Source organism: Trifolium pratense, linkage group LG4, assembly GCF_020283565.1.
Source record: "Trifolium pratense cultivar HEN17-A07 linkage group LG4, ARS_RC_1.1, whole genome shotgun sequence".
NCBI classification, from domain to species: Eukaryota; Viridiplantae; Streptophyta; class Magnoliopsida; order Fabales; family Fabaceae; genus Trifolium; species Trifolium pratense.
The window spans coordinates 34,198,571-34,219,654 of NC_060062.1; the positions used below are offsets into that span (position 1 = coordinate 34,198,571).

The 21,084-nt window shown below is 32.5% G+C and overlaps 2 protein-coding genes across 2 annotated transcripts; both read right to left on the minus strand.

Annotated features, from left to right (window-relative positions):
• Positions 1–903: 903 nt before the first annotated feature.
• LOC123881724 (probable inactive receptor kinase At5g58300) lies at positions 904–5,025 on the minus strand. The gene is made up of 3 exons (XM_045930454.1): positions 4,509–5,025; positions 1,978–3,325; positions 904–1,779 (listed from the first exon to the last, which is right to left on the minus strand). Exons 2-3 carry the CDS (start codon positions 3,311–3,313, stop codon positions 1,151–1,153), a joined length of 1,965 nt encoding a protein of 654 aa, XP_045786410.1. The 5' UTR covers positions 3,314–3,325; positions 4,509–5,025; the 3' UTR covers positions 904–1,150.
• Positions 5,026–13,759: 8,734 nt separating this feature from the next.
• LOC123920348 (root phototropism protein 2-like) lies at positions 13,760–20,562 on the minus strand. The gene is made up of 5 exons (XM_045972620.1): positions 20,263–20,562; positions 20,087–20,156; positions 19,043–19,812; positions 14,711–15,083; positions 13,760–14,606 (listed from the first exon to the last, which is right to left on the minus strand). Exons 1-5 carry the CDS (start codon positions 20,316–20,318, stop codon positions 14,124–14,126), a joined length of 1,752 nt encoding a protein of 583 aa, XP_045828576.1. The 5' UTR covers positions 20,319–20,562; the 3' UTR covers positions 13,760–14,123.
• Between the last annotated feature and the right edge of the window lie 522 nt (positions 20,563–21,084).

Consider the following 21,084-nt stretch of genomic DNA (forward strand, 5'->3'; position numbering starts at 1 on the left):
ATTTTTTTAGTCGTAAAAACAAAGAGAGTCGCGATTGTTTTACTTTTAAAGAGTATTGTCGACAGTCTTAGCAGGGATGAAGCTAGTATGGGACCGACAGAGGCCACGACCCCTAACTTTTTTTAAATATTAGTATGTCATTATATTATTATTATTATTATTATTTATAATCAGTATGTCATTATATTATTAGTTTAATTTCATTTTTTATCCTTCAATTTTATTAAACTCATGAAAATGTTCTCCTATTCTATAATTCAATTTTTAAGCTTTATTTATACTTTGTAAATTTTATCTCAATAAATATTTTCCTCCTAAAAATGGTTTTTTTTTTTTGTACGAAAAAGGTGATTTATATTGCTCCAATATTGAATTTAATGGCGAAATATCTTTTTAAAGACTAAAATTCACATTATTATACAAAAACTTGCAATTTTTATGATAAAACGCATGAATTAAAATCAAAATTACAATAAATATGAAAATAATGACAAAAAAAATCCAACTTAATAAAAGTGTCCCATAAAATACAGAATCACAATATTATTAACTTTAGATTTATATTACAATTGCTTCGATATGTTATGTTTTGAAAACTTAGTTTTTCTTTACTAAATTATATTTTTAAATCCAGCTCCCCTAAGTTTAATTCCGGGCTCCATCTCTGGTCGTTAGGATTTTTAATAATTTTAAACATTTGTCTATGTTGGACCATTTGTGAAACTAATCCACCGTAACATTAGCCAAATAAACATAACTCTTGATTTTAAGCGTTGGTCCATGATAGACCACTTGTTAAACTGGTCCACCCTAGGATCTGCCATATATCACTCTATTTGGTAAAACTCATAAAATTCATCCGAAAGTTGATTTAGTACACATCTATTGGTGGCACAAACAGTGTAACAGCAATTCAAGAAGATCAAATTGTTCTCGAATGAAAATCATCAATTGAATCACAACTTTAATACAGCACAATTCCAAGAAAAATAAACCTTCCTACTGAACAAAATAACTCAAATTAATTAATAATTCAATCTGAGAGTGTCTCAAGCTCTTTCATATTCCTTTAAATGTTACTTCCTAGACAAACAAGTTCAATAAATCAATTTGTTTGGAACACAAGAAAAAAGGGCAGCAGCAGATTTAATCAGGGAGTTTGAACAGTTAAATCCTTGGATTTATTATCGTCAGAAGACGGTCGGTTATCCGAGTCAGATTGCCGAACTTCTTCAATCATTCTCACTACTTCCTCCATGTTAGGCCTCATATCTGGAACCTTTGCGACACAAGCCATGCCAATTTGCAACATTTGCACCATTTCTTCTTCAATATTTTGGTACCTCATTAGCTCCACGTCGAAAACCTCAGCGGTCCACTCCTCCCGAACAACGGACTGAACCCATCTAGGGAGATCAACCATGTCATCGCGTACCGGAGACTGTTGTGGCGCTTTACCTGTAAGCATTTCCAAAAGGAGGACGCCAAAACTGTATACATCTGATTTATGAGTGTGCTTCCGAGTTTCAATTACTTCAGGAGCACGGTAGCCTGCGGCTCTAGAAGGGGTTGCCGGCACGTTCATGAGCGGAGTCAGGCCGAAATCGGAAATGCAGCCATTGTTATCTTGGTTTAGGAGGACATTGGAGGATTTCACATTTCCATGTGCAAATTTTGGACCACCTACTGAATGTAAATGAGCAATTCCTCGGGCAATTCCGAGAGTGATTTTTACTCGCGTGTTCCAATCTAAAGTTGTTCTTCCACCTGTCCTAGTACCTGTCATCAAATTCAGATGATAACAAATTTCATCTCTAAAATTTAATATTCAAATGGAGGGTTACAATGCAATGAATAAAAGGTGAAATTAATTTAACTTAATCTAAGTATATATAAGCTTAAACATAGAGTAGAAGAGAAAGAGTTCAATTTCATAAGCCTAAAAAACTGAAACAAGGAGAAAGAGAAAATGCATACCATGCAAGAGTATAGATAGATTTCCATTTGGGTAATAGTCACAAACCAAAAGCTTCTCATCCTTCGAATAATAATAAGCGCGAAGCGGAACGACATTCGGGTGACTTCCAATGCTTCCTATAATCTCCATCTGCTGTTCAAATTCCCTCTTGCCAACCACAACTTCTTTCAACCTTTTCACTACAACTGTCGTTAACTCTTCTAAAATAGCCTTATAAGCAGTACCATAACTACCCTTTCCGAGAACCTCAGCTGAAGCCCTCAACAAATCCTCGAGATCAAAATTATAAGAGCAGCCCTCAAAGAAAACCAATTTGTTTTTCTCAGATTCTTGAACTCCACTTCCAAACTCTTCTTTCGGCTTTTCATTCCTTCCACCACCACCAATAGGACCCTTCGCTTTAACTTCTCTCGAGGTTCCATTATCTTTTTTCTTTAAACAACAAAGAACAATGACAAGTGCTACGAAAAACAACAGAACAGCTCCACCAACAGCAATTGCAATGATAGCTCCTTTACTCAGTTTATTTTTTGAGCTGTGTTTTACAGGAGCCAATGCAGGAGGAGCCGGTGAAGGAGGGACTCCGGAACACGGCTTTAGAGGCAATCCACATAAAAGGGAGTTTCCTTCAAAGGATGAACTTGAGAAGTTATGAAGAGATGAAGGGATAGAGCCATTCAAATGGTTGTAGCTTAAATTCAAATATTTGAGGTTGACATGGAAATCCGGTATCGGTCCAGATAATGAGTTGTTCTCGAGGCTCAATCGAGTTAATTGTGTTAAATTTAGCAATGTCTTTGGAATTCTACCTTTGAATGAATTGTATGACAAAACAAGTGCATTGAGTTGCGACGACAATGAGGTTGGCAATTCACCAGAAAGATTATTATGTTGAAGGAAGAGATATTGTAGAGACGGAAGAGAAGTAATATCAGGAGGTAGACTTCCACTAAGTAGGTTCGAGCGAAGGCTTATAGTTTTGAGCGAGTCAATTTTGCCGAGTGTATTGGCTGGAATGGTGCCTACTAATCCGACTCCAGGGAGCCGGACAGAAACAACACGAGTTTGGTTTGGATTACAAGTTATGCCTATCCAAGATGTACATATTGAGGTAGCTAGGTCCCATTTAAGGTTGCGACGATGAGGGACGGAAGAAACAAAATCAAGAAGGGCTTGCTTATCGGAATTCAGGTCAGAAGTAACTAGAGGAAAAAGAATAACAATGATAAAAAAGAAAGATTGCAACGGAGGTATGTAGAACTTCATGGAGACTTTTTTAACTGTAAGGTATAAGAATAAGTTATTGACAATTGAATTCAATGTAACTTCGGTCATCTTTCATATTTCCTGCATTAGCACCATAAACACAAATCAATGTGAGGATTTAGTATCATGAAGAAATGAACAATATATCACAAAGTTAGAACTTAGAATGTGGAATTACAACGACAATGTTTCAGAAAATATTTAGAATAATTCAGTTATTCTAAAGGAGCATCCACATCAGTCAAGAGACATATAGGCAGTTGTAACAAATTTGGATAAACAACTTAATTAAGCGTTTATAGGGCAAGTGCTTATGATATAGTAAGTTCTTATGAATAAGTTCTTTCTACAACAAAAGACAAAATGAAGCTAAATTATTTTCGTATAAGTTGTAAATTGTTTCGGTAAGCTCTTCCAAAACAATCTCATAAGAGCTTATTTATACCAGTAGATAATTTCAAATAAGACAATCCAAACGGGCTGAAAGTACTTGATAAAATTTTGCATAACACAAATTAAGTATATGCTAATGAAGCTCTTCTATAAAAGGTAAAAAAATTCCAAGATTTGGCTTAGTAGTAAAGAAAAAAAACTCAAGGAAATAAATATCAATGCAAAATTAAGTCATAGGAATAGGCAATTTTAGCTTGTGTATAAGCTATAACATTCATAGTAGTTGACTAGGTTTAATGACTTGAATTAACATTTCTGCAATTAATTCTCAATCACACATAGTTTTCAAACCAACCACTAATCAATTCAAGCTTTTAGCTTTTATAGCTTTCTTCCTAACCCTTCATTAAGATTTAAGGCAAAAGAGGAACTACTAGAATTTCAACATCAAAAATAGAATGAATGAAGTAACACAAATTTTCTTCAAACACAATCACAATTAATAGACTAAGAAGGACACTTAAATAATAAATACTAATAACACTTATAATCATTCAACAGTTAATTATTATTTTTTTATCAAAAAGAACAACTAAAAACAAAACAAAAATTCTCCACACCTCCAGATCCTTAAAAAACCAGAAACCAAAAAAATCATTTTGAAGCACAATTTTGAAAATTAAAAACCAAAAAACACACAATGTGGGACCCATTTTAGAGATAGAAACAAAGAATTTAGCATTCATGAAAATCACTGATAACATAAACAAAAACAAAAACCAGATCTACAAGATAATTTTTTTAGCAAAAGTTGAAGTTGGTATGCAAGAACAAAGGAAAGACAAGATTTTTAAGTGAGTTTATCAATTACCTGAAAGGAAGCAAAAAGGAGGAACAAAGATTCATAAGGGAGCTTAAAAACAGCATATCCAAAGTGCTTATTCACTTAAGAAGGTATGAAAGTTGCTCCTTTGTTTAAGTGCTTTTTATTCCAAAGCACTTAATTCTATCATAGTATGAATATTCTGAATCTGTGTTGGTTTTTGCATGAACTGAAATTAATGAGCATTTGAAGTTTGAGATTCCAATAATAAATAACAACTACAAGAAGTAAAGATAGTGAGTTCAAATTATTTTTTAAAATAATATAAAAATAATAATAAAAGGCTCAAGATTCAGGAAAGTGAGGTATTTTTTTCCTCTTTTTAGTTTAAAAATTACTATTATTAAAGAGAAAACAAAAAGTTTAGTTAGCAAAAGAGAATAAAGAATACTAGAGTGGCCAGCAAAGCAATGATCAGTAAGTATAGAGAGAGACTCAAAGAGAGAGGGAGAGAGAGAGAGAGAGGTCAAAAAGTCAGAGGACAATGCACACGTAATAAGACAATGATACTCTTTGATAATAACCCTGTTTAAAGCCAAGATAAAAAGTGATTCCACCTAATAGTGTTTGGCATTTTGTAAATTTGATTCTTCTTAAAAATAAGTCAAATACAGGTCTAAATTACTATCTCTTTCCCGAAATAAATAATTTAATTGATTACATTTATGTTTGTTAATGAACAACTTTAATCATTAATATCTTAAATTAACGGCAAAGTCCATGCACAAGTCATCAAAAAAATTATACTCCCTCCATCCCAAAAAGAATGACCCAGTTGACCGAAACACGCATGCCAATGCATAACTTTGGCGACTAATATCTTTAATTGTATAATAGTAAAAATTATAAAAAATTGATATTTTGAAAATACTCATCGAGACGAATCTAACAACATCTTATATGTTAATATTTATTTTTATTTATTAGTAGAAAAATATGGTCAAAACAATATATATGAATAGTGCATATATTCAAAATGGGTCATTCTTTTTGGGACGGAGGGAGTAACAAATAAGAATTTTATAAAATCTACCGTTGAATAGAAAGTTTATATCGTATAGATCATCCATAATTTTTTTAAAAAAATTGAAAACCATTCAATATGTTATTGAGACCCGTCAAAATTAACGGTTTATGGATTTTTATTCAATACCGTTAATTTTGATGGATCTCAATAACATATCAAATGATTTTCAAAAAAATTTTAAAAATTTATGGATGATCTAAACGATATAAAGTTTCCATCCAACGGTGAATTTTGTAAAATTCGTATTCATTATAAAAATATCTAAGACTTGTGCACCACTTAATCAAGTGGTGCATGTTAGACAAAACCTAAATTAACTATTATTAAAAATTATAAAAATGATATATTTTAAAAATATTCATCGAGACAAATCAAATAACATCTCATATGCTAATATTATTAGGAGTACGTATTAGTAGAAAAATACAGTTAAAGAAGATCATATGAATACTATACAACGTAAAAGTAGGTCATTTATTTTAGTACAGAGGGAGTATTTGATTTTAAGAAGATAAATTTGTTGAGAATAATTTCTATTTTTTTTTTAAGATTTTGTATTTAAATATAGACATATCATTAGGATTTATGATTTATATTTATGTTTAGAATATTTAAGAATATTTAACAATGAGTATGAAAAAAAAAAGAATATAGAGAATGCCACATATTATATATAATATAATACTATATCTCAAGAGAGTTTATCCGTATAAAAATATATATCCCACCAAATATCAGTGGCATCAATGCAGCCTTCATAGTTCAGAAGGACATGTTAATAACAATATTCATGGCTGAGAATTTACTATTACAAAAACCATACTCATTCATGAAGGACGTGCATAAACAACAACAATAACAACAAAAATTAACTCGAATCTCAGATTAGATGCAGAAAAAAGATATCTAGTCAATGAAGACTGTTGAAAATAATACCTAAATATCTTTTGAAGATTTTAAATTTAATTATATTTTAAATTCATATTTAAAATAGATATTATTAAGATTGATGATTTATATTTATGTTTAGAATATTTAGATTTGTTTTTATTTGAAATATATATATATATATATATATATATATATATATATATGATTTATGAATATTTTATATTACTTTATAACTCTATATATAGAGTCATATAAATATGAATGAGGAAAGACGATGAGAATATGAAAAAAGAATAAGAATATAGAGAATTCTCTCTATAACACATAATTTCTCCGTACAAAAACATATCCCATCAACTTCCGGAATACAAAAATACAACCCCCCATCTATTTGATCAAATTTATTTCCTAAAACTTTCCGAAGTACTTTGTGAAAATTGTTCATTTCAAAAATCATTTATAAATTTTGTTAATTTTAGTTGAGTTTGATTTATTTCTTCTAAATGAAATAAAATAACATAAGAACTAAAGAATAAAATTAAGGATGATGGATCTCATTAATCAATTGGAGTTTAATGTTATGAAGTCTCACATTAGTTGCGAGATGACGTAAATATATATTTATAAAGTAGTTAAACACTTTTCCTCCACTTTTATCTTGCAATTTTTATTAAAAACTAATACAATTAAGACAATATTTTCAACCATTATGGCAAGTATACCAAATGTGATTAAAATTATGTGCAATAATTAATAAGCAGCATCGATTTTCATAGGAAAAATTTCATACAACAATTAAACACCATCAAATTACATTGCACAGTTTAAACAATTAAAAATCGATAATTAGAAATCTAGCAAATGATCAAATCATACATTTTCTTAGTGTTTTATTTTTTGAAAAAATTTACATTTTTTTTATCCTAATTCAATATTTTTTACTAATTAACTAACCATGTTAACCATTTTCTTAGTGTTTCTTTTTACAGAAAGGAAAAAATCATTGGACTTAAAAGTTACTTTTTTTTAACTAAACATGCTAAGAAAAATATTTCTTTTTATGTCTTTCTGAACTTAAAAGTTTGTTCATGTTGAGGAGTATGGTTGATCGTATTACTGCAAATATATATATATATCAAGGTGATATTTATGCAAATAGTAGTTGACTTCAGGTATATATCAACGTGACTATATTATTAATTACGAAAAAAATCACTGATTCGCATTTGTTTCTTTTGCTAACAATGTATCTTAACCTTTCCGGATCAAAGAAGGTTGTTTTCTGAATGTGTTTTGGGTGTTGGCGATGGAAAAATTGAAGATGACAACAACGATCATTTAGAACTTGACATTCCATCAGATTTTTTGATTCCAAATTCAGGTGATCCTTTTGCTTCTATCGTTGAAAGCACATATCCCCAACTTTTACAAAACATGAACGATATAACGTGTTTCCAAAATAGAGCTATATTAGCTCCTAAAAATTCAATAGTCGACACAATAAATGATTTCTACGTCGAGACTCCGAAATCACGAGTTGAGACTTAAAGTTGGAGTTCCTGTTATGCTATTAAGGAATTTGAATCAAATATTAGGATTATGCAACGGAACAAGACTTCTTATTACAAGATTGGGAAAACGTGCTCTTGAAGGGAAAATTATTTCAGAAAGTAATATTGGTGATCAGGTTTTCATACCTAGATTTTTTCCTGACACTATCTGACGTAAGAATTCCTTTTAAATTTCAACGGAGACAATTTCCTTTAATGATTTCTTTTGCGATTACTATTAATAAGAGCCAGGGACAATCTTTAAAGCATGTAAGGATATATCTTCTGTCGCCAGTATTTTCAAATGGTCAGCTGTATGTTGCGATTTCAAGAGTTACTTCTAGAGAAGAATTAAAAATATTGATCATCGACAATGACGCGAAGATACGACTAAGACTTCGAATGTGGTCTATAAGGAAGTCTTCTATAATATACCTTCCTTTGTATGAATATTTACCCAAAATTATTGTTGAACTATCGTTTAATGTTACTCAAAAAATTTCATATACCTTATATTATTGCAATTATTATATCTAATTTATAATTACATACCTTACAGTTAATTAGACCCGTGCACCGCAGGGGTCGATGTTCTAGTGTTATGAAGTCTCACATTAGTTGCGAGATGACGTAAATATATATTTATAAAGTAGACCAAATATTAATGGTAAAAAAAATAGGGTTAAGTAGTTAACGAGCTCATACATTGAACTCAGATTAATATGTAAAATGTTTTTTCCTTATACAAAATAAATAAAATTTCATTTTCATATACTAATTTTATCTTTTCAGCACGTGTTCTAATTCTAACCGTCTCTTTCTCAATTCCTCAATCTAGCCAAATTAAGAGGTCACTTTAATTTTTTTCCTGCAACGAGAAAGACTTTTTTTTTTTTTTTGGTACAAGAAAGACATTTAATTTGGCCCCTTTGGATTTGAGTTGCGTACCCAAAAATTTAGATTTGAAATTCTCTCACCAATTACTTTATTTTTTGTGGGTATATGGGAAAAGGCCAAATTTAAAATTAAAAGAAGTGATCAACTTTGCTTTTTATTTTATTGTCAAAAAAAAAAAATTGCTTCTTATGTCTTCTTCAACATTTTCCTTTAAATATTAGATCTCTTGATTTTAACTCTCCATTTTTTTTCTCTCCATAAGAAAAAAATGAGAGGATCATAGCTCTCAATCTTGTGCTTTAATTTAAGGGTCAGACTAATCAGTGTTCCGGACACCGGTTAAGAAAACCAAAAAAAGAAAATTTTGAATAGAAAATAATATTTTTTTAAATGTTTGACCAGTTGACTGCACAATTTTCAATGTCAAATTATTATTTTTGCTTCATTAATTAGTGTCCCATGTGTACTATTTAGTATGCTCCTTAATTTAATTATATCTACTTTTAGATGATATGTTGAAGCCATGTGGATGCCTTTATCAGAGTCCTACAAATTTGTTGGTACCTAACCGCATGGATGGATTGGTCACCACATTAATCAATCTTCTCTTTTACTATGTTGCATTATTGACTTAAACCAAATTAAAGCTTTGAATCCAATAAGCTTGGGATTCTAAGAACCAAAATAAACCCGGTTTAATTTAATTTTAACATAATCATCAGTTAGCAAAAAAAAAAAAAAATCAGGCCATTCAACTAACATGATAGATATTTGAACCCTTCAACTATGTCTATTCAATTCAATCTAGAGTTCATCAAGAGTGTGTATGAAATCAGCATACTCTATTGAAAGAACTCTATATGATGTACGGTACGTATCCGTACTAGTATCGAGTAGATATCATATCTTAATTTATGCTCATACACATACATTAATTTTATAAAAAATGTTGTACCCCGTACCGGTACATGTATCGGGTACCAATACCTTACCTAGGAAACATGTTTTAAATAGAATTCGGTTATCTTAAATAATTAGTATTCACAATTGTTCTCAAAGATATTTTAGTTTAAAAAATAAAAACTAGGTTATTTAAGAAGATATGTCAACGAGACAAAGATTGAGTGGGGAATACTTTCCTACTCTCTTCTCCATTGTCCGAAACGATCTCCATTCAAATTTTCATTCTCCGTTTTGGATAGTATTCTTTTTTCATCTCCATCGATCACCGTATATCCTCATAGTTTTCGCGGGGACCCATCAACATTATATATAGATATAAATTTATATTATTTTCAATCAAATTCGTTGTAAAAAAAGTTTAATCATAAAACACATAAAAAATTAAGACATTATTGTGAATTTTGTCATAACAATAAACTCACATATAAACAAAATTTATATTCATATTGTGTAAAAATATAAAAGTATATAATATATAAAGTATTAATTGGAACTAAATGTACATGAATATACACATATTAATTTAATTTAATTTAATAAAATATTTGAAAACGAATCAACAATATATTAATCCAAGAGTGGTAAAAGCTTTGAATTCCTTTATATATGCAGGTGATCAGGAAATAATTCATATGGGACTTGGTAGGGGAGAAACTAGCTAGTTGGCGATCGAACATCCATTTATTCGAAAAAAAATTATCCATCTTCAAAAGAGTCCCCAGTTATAGATAAAATTAACATCCATATTCAAGTAAAAAATCTCTAATTAAATATACAAATTCACATTCCTACATTCAAATAATTGTGTATATATAATAATATGCAGAAATTATTACATAACTCTATCATTAACAAGAGACCGTATTATTTATTGTTCTTTCTTTCAAAAAATAAAATAAAAGAGAGAGACCGTATTTTATTGTAAAAAAAAGAAAAGAAGAGAGAACAAAAGAAGACATTGCATTGTTTATTGGCCTCTATGAGAATGGTGCTACTGGGTAAGACAATCTAACGACTCTAATTTTATTTTATTTCCCAATTATTTCTACCCGTTTAATTGCGGATCTAGATCTTCATATAGTATTATTTTGTTTGATCACATGAATACAAACTTTTCAAACTAATAATAACTAAAGAAATATATAAAATATTACGCAAATGCATGGAGACTAAAAAAACATGAAATTGTACAAGACAAACCAATAAAAAACTTCGAATTGGGAGGGGATCCTCCCGATAAACTGACCGTATAAAAAACCAACACAGGTGAATAAGTATAGTATACCGAAATCGAATAAAGACCTAGAAGAAGCTGCGAGTAAAACGAGTTACAAGCAAGAATCATTGTGGAGAAGTCGAGACTTAACAAAATAAATAAACTTAAAGTGTCGCACTAGTTGGATTTACCAATCAAGAAAGACACGAGATTTTTGGGAACACGAGGACGTGGTAATTTTCTTCACCTGTAAATTTGAAATTGACACCAAGCGGAAATAAAATTACAAGAAGAGAGTAAAAGAATAACACAAATTATTTTGAGCTATATTATATGAATACACATAAAAAAGGAATTCATAAATCATGGAATGTCCATCCTCCATTTTCATGGAAATATTATCACATATTAAGAAGGGATTCATAAATCAACAATGTCTATGTTAGAAGTCCCACATTGGCTAGAGATATGGTAAAGATAGCCTTTATAAATGTAGTGCAAACCTCAACTTTTAAGCTAGCTTTTGTGGTTGAGTATAGGCCTCTCAAATTCTAATATGGTATCAAAGCTTATCCTAGATCCATTTGTTGTTTGTTGTGGAGACCTCCCATATTTGGGCCACCCGTTGTTGTTGATTTCACGTTCCAGCTTGTTCAATTCTGGACGTGAGGGGGTGTGTTAGAAGTCCCACATTGGCTAGAGATATGGTAAAGATAGCCTTTATAAGTGTAGTGCAAATCTCAACTTTCAAGCTAACTTTTGTGGTTGAGTATAAGCCTCTCAAATTCTAATAGTCTATATGTCCCTTGGAGCTCTATTTTTCCCGGTTAACATCGGATGTCAATTTCTTTTTTTACTTATGTTTTAAATTTTCTTTTCTACAGCACAATTTTAACCATTTCAAATTTCGAACCATATCAGTATATCATATTGGTAATTATGTATTTGATAAAAAATAAAAAAGCATCTTGGTAAAAAAAATAGAAAAAAAAGACTCTTACTCTCTTTTATTTATTTGGGTCTTCGGAACACATTTTCTAGCCCATTTATTGTGAAAAATCATTGAAGGTTTCTCTTCCCCCTCCCCTTCCCTAAAATTACATTTTTTTTCCTCATTCGAATAAAATTCGGAATGTATTTAAATTAGATTTTTTTTGGAAAATACATTATGAACTTTATTAGTATGGACAAAAATATAATTTTAGAGAATAAAAGAGTGTTAGGTGAAGAAAAAAAATTCAAAATCATTTAAGTCAAGAATCTAATTTAAAATTTTGGAGCCATTTTCGTCTAAGAGCGGAAGAAGTTCTTTTGTTATCTTGGATTCACTTTTATTCTAGTCTTTATCGTTTGGACCACAATTTTGGTTTTCACAACCAATATGTGACCCATTGAACCATCTAATTTGGTTCGGGGCCACTTCTGACATTAAGTGGTTTCAGCCTCTCCCGATCGTAATTGCGAGGGTTTTAGACCACATTTCTTTTAAAAATATTGGGCTTTTGTTTTTAGTAAGAAAAAAATGATCAGAAGTAAAGAAGAAAAAAAAATAAAAACTTTAAATGATCGTCGTTCAAAATTAAGAATAGGTTATTGAGAAAAAAATAGCTTCAAGCCCCCCATGAAGAAATCCCAAAATTTAGAAGGCCATAAGCCATGTAACATAGTAGTAAACAAGGGAAAGTGGAAAGGAATTAGAGTTGGGCGTTCAGGCCCGAATATCTACCATCTTATGTTTCCTGATGACTTGCTATTATTTGGAGAATATGAATTGTGTTATGAGCTTTTTGATTGAGTTTTGTCATCTTTCTTGACAAAAAGTAAGCTTTGATAACACTATATGTGACTAGAGAGACTAAAGAAGTTCTTCATCATGAAGATGGATGTTATGAACAGAGTCTGCATCATGAAGTTAGGCTAGGAGTTACAACAAGGCAGAGAGGGACTTTGGTGATATCATTGAGACCGAGTTGTATGTTTTACGTGATTGCCCAAAGTGTATGAATGTTTAGAGTAAGGGAGAAGTTATTTACTTCAAACTTGCAGTAGTAGATACAATTGATTGTTAATGGTGACATTGAAGGGATTGGATGGATAATTGGCAAAGTTATTGGGCCTTTGCATGATCTTTGGACCTGGCTTAATAAGAAACACCATGACCATGAGGAGAGCTTTTTTCGACCGACTAAACTGAAGCTATTTGACAATAGAGTGAAGGATTTTATGTTTGCTTGCAAGGTAAGTTGTTTAGCGACTACTGTTGACAGAATTATGGAGCAAGTTGGTTGTAAAGGAATTATTCACGATTGTCGGGGTTAGTGGATCAGTGGATTTGTACAAGGAAGATATATGGATGTAATTTAGGCCACCGTTTAGTAGAATTACGCCTAGATGCACAAGGTGTGATCAAAATTCTTATTAAAAGAGATATAGCAATGCATTCAGGAGGATGAAGCCTTTGCAATTTTTTTTTTGGAGATTACTAGTGTTAGATTGGGAAGTTCGAATTTGACATACATATCGTGAATGAAATTTGTGCGCGAATTTGCTCGCACATGAAGGATGCAAGCTGGGTACTAATGTAATTATTTATGAGTCATGTCCGACTCAAATTCCTAATTGCACTATATAGTATAGTACAATATTTGTTAATGGGTTACATATCTATCTTATGAATTCACAAGACCCAAATACATGATACCAAACACTTATACAAACTAGATTAAATTATTCTTAACAATTAAAACATTATATAATTCTGATTCATATTTGGCAGGACTCATGATTCCTCCAAACGTGTATATATATACACACCCTTTTTTCTTGGCACATAAGTAGCATGAAATAGAGAAACCTTGCCAATACTATGTAGATTGTAGAGTCCAAACTTAGATGTTACTAACCCAAACCCCAAAGGCCCAAACAAATTGCATTTTATAGAATATACTTCACACACAAATACAATCAAATTAAACAACACTAGTACTAAACTTTGTCTAGTAAACACTAATTAAGTAATTAATTAATCACTTAAATTTTACACAAAAAACAAAACAAATCTATGAAATAGAGAACCTTCTTCTTCTGGGCTTTGTCAAATCAGGCCCATCTTCAATATGAGACGTATCTTTCGACCCATTCTTAAACGGGTTCAACTTACCCAATTTCTTAGACACAGAAGAAAAAAACGTTGACTTTTTGACTTCTTTTCCATTTCCAGCAGAAGACGACGTCGTTGCACCATTCTTTTGCAAATCCGAAACGTACATTTTCATTCTAATCAATTCCGTTCGTAACTCCTCGTTCTCTCTAACCAACGTTACGTCGGTTTGTAACTGATTCCGTTCCGCCACCGCGGCGTCACGATCTGCCGCACCACCACTTCTTATTTTTAACTGATCGTAGTAAAGCGCGTGAAGAACAATCTGCACCGGTAACCGTTTATTCTGAGAAGCATGCACACGCGCTTCGTAAGACAGTTTCAGCGCGTCCATTACACTGCATACTTTCTCCTTCTCTAGTTCATCAAGGTTTGGATGCACCTGCAAAATCACACGCGCTACTCGTTAGTTTTAAATCTTACCGTTATAATAATCATATTCGTTCAGTTTCGTACAGTGTCGTTTTGTGACGGTTATTTTCGTACCTTTAGGTAGATATCCACGGCGCGGTAAAGATCATCGTCGAGTTTCCGCGCGCCTTTCGGAATGAGAATGGCAATTCCGTTGAATTTTGAAATTGCTAGTTCGCTGTAAGAAGCGATTTCGGCGAGATATCCGTCGACGGTTTTGGCAACGCGCTGCATCGCGGCGGAGCAGTTTTCTCCGAAGGTGCTACCGGAGTTGAAAACTGTAGTGCTTTTTTCTTTTTCGACGAAGGTGGAGATGATTCTTCGAATGCTGTCGAGATCGAGGAGTCTCTCGCCGTCGTAGGTGAATGAGATGACTAACAGATCGTTCACTGTTACGTGTTCGAGAATGTCGGAGATTCGTTTCTCGAGTTCGCGTTTGCAGGAGCCACTACAACATTTACGCTTTTAGACAACAGTTCAAAATTGTAGCCTAAACCATGAAAATTGTTGCCTAAATGTATAGGGAACAGTTTCCACCCGTTTTATAAGCGAGCGTTACCTATTATCTATTGTTACAGTTTTTTCGCGTTTTGGGCACACTTTTTGAAACCGTCGCCAAAGGTATCGGAAATAGGGAACAGTTGTTCAGCAAACTTTAGGCAACAATGTTTACCCGTTGCCGATTTTATTTACAGTTCACAACTGTTACCAAAAGATTAAGCAAAGGGAACAATTTTCAAGTGTTCCTGTTACATATAGGCAACATATTTTTTTTATTTTTTATTTTTTTTGGGTACAAAGGCAACATATTTTTAAATATGCATTAATATAGACAATACTTTTAAAAATATTTTGACTAAATTTAATATTCAAATTATACATTTGAAATAAAAATGAGGCAAAAATACATGAACTCCTTTATTCAAATATTTGTATAGTATATTACATATGCAAGGAGTACCTCCACTCTATGGTATGAGTACTAAAAAGTAGCAAACATGTACTGCTACTGTAAAACACCTGAAGACTTATTCAAATAAAAAACTATAAAACACCTAAAGTCATGGTTAATGCTCCCATGACTTTTTAATACAAACTAAAACAATATTTTCTCAAAACTATAAATACAACTAAAATTGAGCAAACTGTAAAATAGTAAATTTCCTTTCAATACCCCCACAATCTTGGCTACTTAATCATATGAAGAATCACCTACAACATGCCTTATGTTACTTTCTTTAAATGATCATTATCAATTCCAACCTCTCTTTGATCGTAATTCCTTTTCATCGTATTTCTCCAATGCAAAACCTGCTACACCAACTTAATTAATCAATAGCTGAACAAAAACATAATGAGGACCCAAAACTACATCAATCAAAGATAGCATACTACCACAAACCTACTTATAAACTATTTTTGAACGTTTCAAACCCAATTGAATTGAGTTCTCGAATAATTGATGCATTTGCTCTTATTCTTAACTATACAAGAACAACAAACGATCATATTCACAAGAACAATAAACTAGTATATGTTAAAATATAATTGCCAATCTACCATTTTTTCTTTAAACTATAAATTTTATTGATCGCTAAAACCAAGGTTTTATAGCATTGTAAGGGGGAAGGGAGCACATCGCTAAAACCAATCCAATTATACCAACCAACACCCACACAAGGCCACAAAGGGCGCACACCAGAGAGAAACAGAAGCTAATGGCATCCACACAAAATACAAAATAGCATAAAACCAAATTAAACCAAGGGGAACTTGAACTCAAACACAAAATTGCAGAGCATCCAAGAATACTGTCATAGACATCCAATTATCACTACAACATTTATTGCCCCTGACAACAGCTGAAAATTGTTACCAGTTCTTTTAAAATGAAAGTGCCGCAAAGGGGTTGATCCTCCCTCTTTCATTAAGTAGTATCAGCTTTTGTATATTCTTCCAGTTCTACCAACGTTTATGTTGACCCCTCTCCTCATCATATAGTGAAGCAACTCTTAGCTATTCCTCTGGCTCTACTAAAGTTTATGCAACTCTCTGAAATAATTTCAAAATCAAATGTTAGGAAATAGCATAATATGTGTATGAATTAACTATAGTGTAGTCAAATTTATGATAGCTTCATTTAAAATCTACAAACCATGTAATAATTTTATGAAAACACTAATTGATAATTTTTGAAGTAAACACTATACATGTTTTACTTCTTTTTCATTACAGGATGAACTTAAAAGTTACCCACATTGCATCTCAGGGTCATAACTACAACATGATGACATCAAATGGCTATGGCCTACACAAAACAAAAACATTCCTAAAAGAGGACTCGCCCATTAAAAAAGTAAAATGCTTAGAAGTAAAAAGAGATTGGAACGAATAGTGAGCATAATACAATTAGTACCTCATGGATAAAACAAATTTCTTAATTTCTTGTACATGCATATTTACAGTGAGCAGGACACGAATAGTACCTCTTGGATAACCCAAGTCAAGCATATTAAAGTAATTGAATATTAAAATGGTAAGTGTAAAAAACATCAAAGTCATCTAGAAAACAATCCAACAACGATAAACTTATTTAACTGTGATTACCTCTCAATCTCAACGGTGATTCAGGTTGTGCCACTGAAGACCATTTTCACCCTTGAACCTGCATAAAACATCTTGCAGCATCACACACCATATGTAAATTCTCCTTGAATCAAAATAATTCACATCATATAATAAGCCTCTACACAGCACATAAGCCGAACCTGCATAATCAACTTTGGTTAATTGTCTATATCGACATTTGCATTTAACCTCTCTACACCACACAAATCTAACTGAAATGCTCATGATAAAAACTTTTCACATTACCCTAAGATAACACCAAATTAGGCTGCATTACACTTAGAACAACCTTACACTTTCTTGATCCCCAATTTAATTTTTCAATGATATCATACTATAACCAAAAACAGTCATTAGGAAATTCTATTTGAAGCACCAGATTGTCCTGGTCTTGCCAATAAGGGTAATAATACCAACACTGTCAAATCCTTCATAATTATCATGCAAATTAGCATTCTTTATCATTCATAATTCAAACAATTTATAATATGTCTGCAAACCAATACCAACACTGTTACAAATATGAACTCAATCATCAATTACATCCACAATACCATTCCATGCCTAATAAACATATATGACCAATCACCAAAATCAAAAGCTCAACTCTAGTGATTTCACAAATAGGGGCTTGGTCATTTCTTACATTTACGGTTGTAAAAGGCTTAAAATAAAGGAACATCACCACAATATCAGCATGTTACCTCATTTGTCTTGGTTATCATTGCTGCTTCAATATTCAATCTTCTTTGCCTCCTCCTTAAATTCATACTTCAATTTATAGATCTCTGCAGCTTCATTAATCAAGCAATTCCTTTTGCTGCAACATTCTTCATCCTTTTTGTAACACTTTTTTTATCCTATTAGCTATATACAAAATTGAATCACATTAGGTGAGAGAGATGGAAAAGGGAAATAAAGAAATAAATCAACTAAATAAGCTAATAAGGTAAAATATATCAATTTGGTAGAAACAAATCAACTGAATAAGAAAGTTGGAGTTGAAAGAAGAACACGAACCTTCGATTGGAAGCTGAAAAACCAAATTAGGGTTCATCTAGGTCACGTTCTGTTTCGATTGTAACTTTAATGCCAGATTCGAGATTTGGGATTAGGGTTCGACGATTAAAAGATGTGAAGCATGCAGAAAGAGGAGGAAACATGTTCTTAGGGGAAACTGAGAATCGTGACTCACGAAGAAGACGACATTGTGGATCGTGACTCTGACTCACGAGTTGAAGCGAGATGAAATTGTGGATCGTGAATCACTATATAAGCAGTGAAACTAAGCAACGTGAGTCACAATCGAAGTAGATGAAATTGTTGATTTCAGATTTTTCTGTTGTTTGAAGAGAAAAGGCGTAAGATGAGGGTCGTCGTCGTGACTCGTGAAATCAGAGTGAGAAGATGTAGGAGATGGTGTAAGGAAAGAAACCTAGAGGAGGGCAAATTCGTGTTTTCAAAATAATGCAAGGATAATTGCGTAATTTGCAAGCTGTGTCTTTAATTCTGTGTTTTAGACAACATATGACAAGCGTAGCCTTTTATCAGAAATAGTGCATCAATTCAAAATCGTACCCTAAAGTGTCTATGGGGACGCTTAACAAATATCGCCAAAACAATATACCATATGTACACTTTATAACCGTCCCATATAGATTTTAGGGAACGATTATGACGAGTTGCAAAAACGTAATTGACAACAAGTATAAAGCGTTGCCAGAAACCACTTTTAGGCAACAATTTTAACGTGTTGCGTAAAAAAGTGTTGCCAGAGACAATAAATGTTGTAGTGAGCTTGATGCGCGGAGGTAGATCGCGCAACGGAGAAGGCAGCAGAGGAAGTTGATTGGAAAAGCAGCTTTCTCTGAAGGGAAGAGTGGGACGATGGATTGTAGAATCTCGCGTTGTTCTGTTTTTGTTTCTGAATCGGAATCTGTTGGATATGATGAACGGATTCTTCCTCCGGCTCCGCCGGTTTGATCACGTACGAGTTCACGGAGAGTGCGTTCTGTATATGTGATTAATGCTCCGGCAAGAGTTAGGCATTTGGCACCACGTTGTTTCATGGCGGCGATCACTTTCCCGAATGAATCAACATCGAGAACAGGGAGCTCTTCCGTCCACCAATTCGGTGGTGAACGGCTGGGGAAGTTAGCTTCATTACACACCTTTAAACTGACGGTGTCAATACAGCGTTTGACGATGTTTAATTCATCGGCAACGGGGAGAAGCTGATGGCAGGACTTTAAAACAACTACGGCGCCGGGAAGAGTTGTGAGGGCGACCTGAGAGAGAAAACCTTCCGTTCTTCCGGCCAGGTTTCCATCACAATACTCATCAGTCATCTGGAGGAACACGGCGGCACAGTGTAACGACGCCACGTTGTTGACCGTTATCTCGAAGTTGACACCATAACAGAACTTGGCTGCTTTCTCAAAAGCTTCTTGGCCGCCGGGTATGTCAGAAAGGTCTAATCTGGTGAGTTCACTTTCATTTGATTCTAGTATAAGCTTTCTGATATAGTTGCTTTTTGCCACCAGCATGAACTGTTAAATTATGAAAATTTCGTTAGATAAGAATTGAACTGTTTTCAATTTCACAAGCAAAAAACCAGAGGTACTACTACTACACTCCGGTTTTGAATATAAGCAGAAAACAATTTCCCAAGTTCATCGAGAAAAACATGTATCTGGATCATTTTATGGTCTAGATATATGGTATGTTCAATGAACCAAGAAAGTTGTTTTCTGCTTATATTCAAAATCGGTGGGAGTAACAATTAACATCAACAATTGACATGAAAGATGTATTTTTTGGTACCTTGTGGAGAGAATAACTTGCTTCTCCAACTGTAACTATAACATCACTTGGGATTTCTTGAGAGAAAATCCTGAAATAATGCAAGCAATAAATTGAGAATATAGAATTGTACACTGAATTAAAAGCAATTGAGGGTTTGAAATTGAAGAGAATAAGATGAGAGTATTGTTGTTTACCATTGCCCTGTTCTCTCCATGGCAAGGGAGAGTCTGCTAGGACTAGGATTCTCCATGAGCCTATGTAGTTGGTTGGTTTTCTTTTGGTCAGAATTTGTTTTGGGGTTTGAGGAAATGAGTACTACTAGTTTACATGTGATGGTGGGTTGTTATAATAGGAGATTTAGAACCCCAGTAGATTAACTTCATTGTTATGTATTTATGACTTTTGTCTTCATGACATGTAAGTTTGTCACTGTGGTTCAAGACACAAAGTTGATATATTTCCTTTTCTGTTAATAATTGATGTTATCTTGCTTGTATAAAGTGATTACTTTTTAGAGTTTAAGCTAATAATAATACACTTTATATCATTACTTTTTAGAGTTTAAGCTAATAATAATACACTTTATATCATTAATTCCCCTGCTCTAATCTACTAGGTCTAACTTCTTCCACACGTTTAGGGAAGAAGTTTCAATTCAACATTGTGACAAATTGGCTCCTTTGGGGTCTACTAAGGTTTATCTTGCCCTTTATGTTTACATCAATCTTCATTTTATGTTTTTAACTTTACAGAATTGGTTTAAATGTTTTAAGTGAAAAAAGTAATCAAAGTTGTCAAGATTTTATTCACCAACATGTCAAAATTATTATTTTTTATCTAACAATGATTTCTATAGTTTAGAAAAGGCCCACTTTGTTCAAATATGTATATGCCTAGTTGAATTTCACAAATAAAAGTACCATTGATTGTTGAATTTTAATTCGTTTAATCCTGTTGGAGTCGTAGATATATTTCTATGATGGTTTGACTAACTTGTATTGAGTAACAGTTTATAC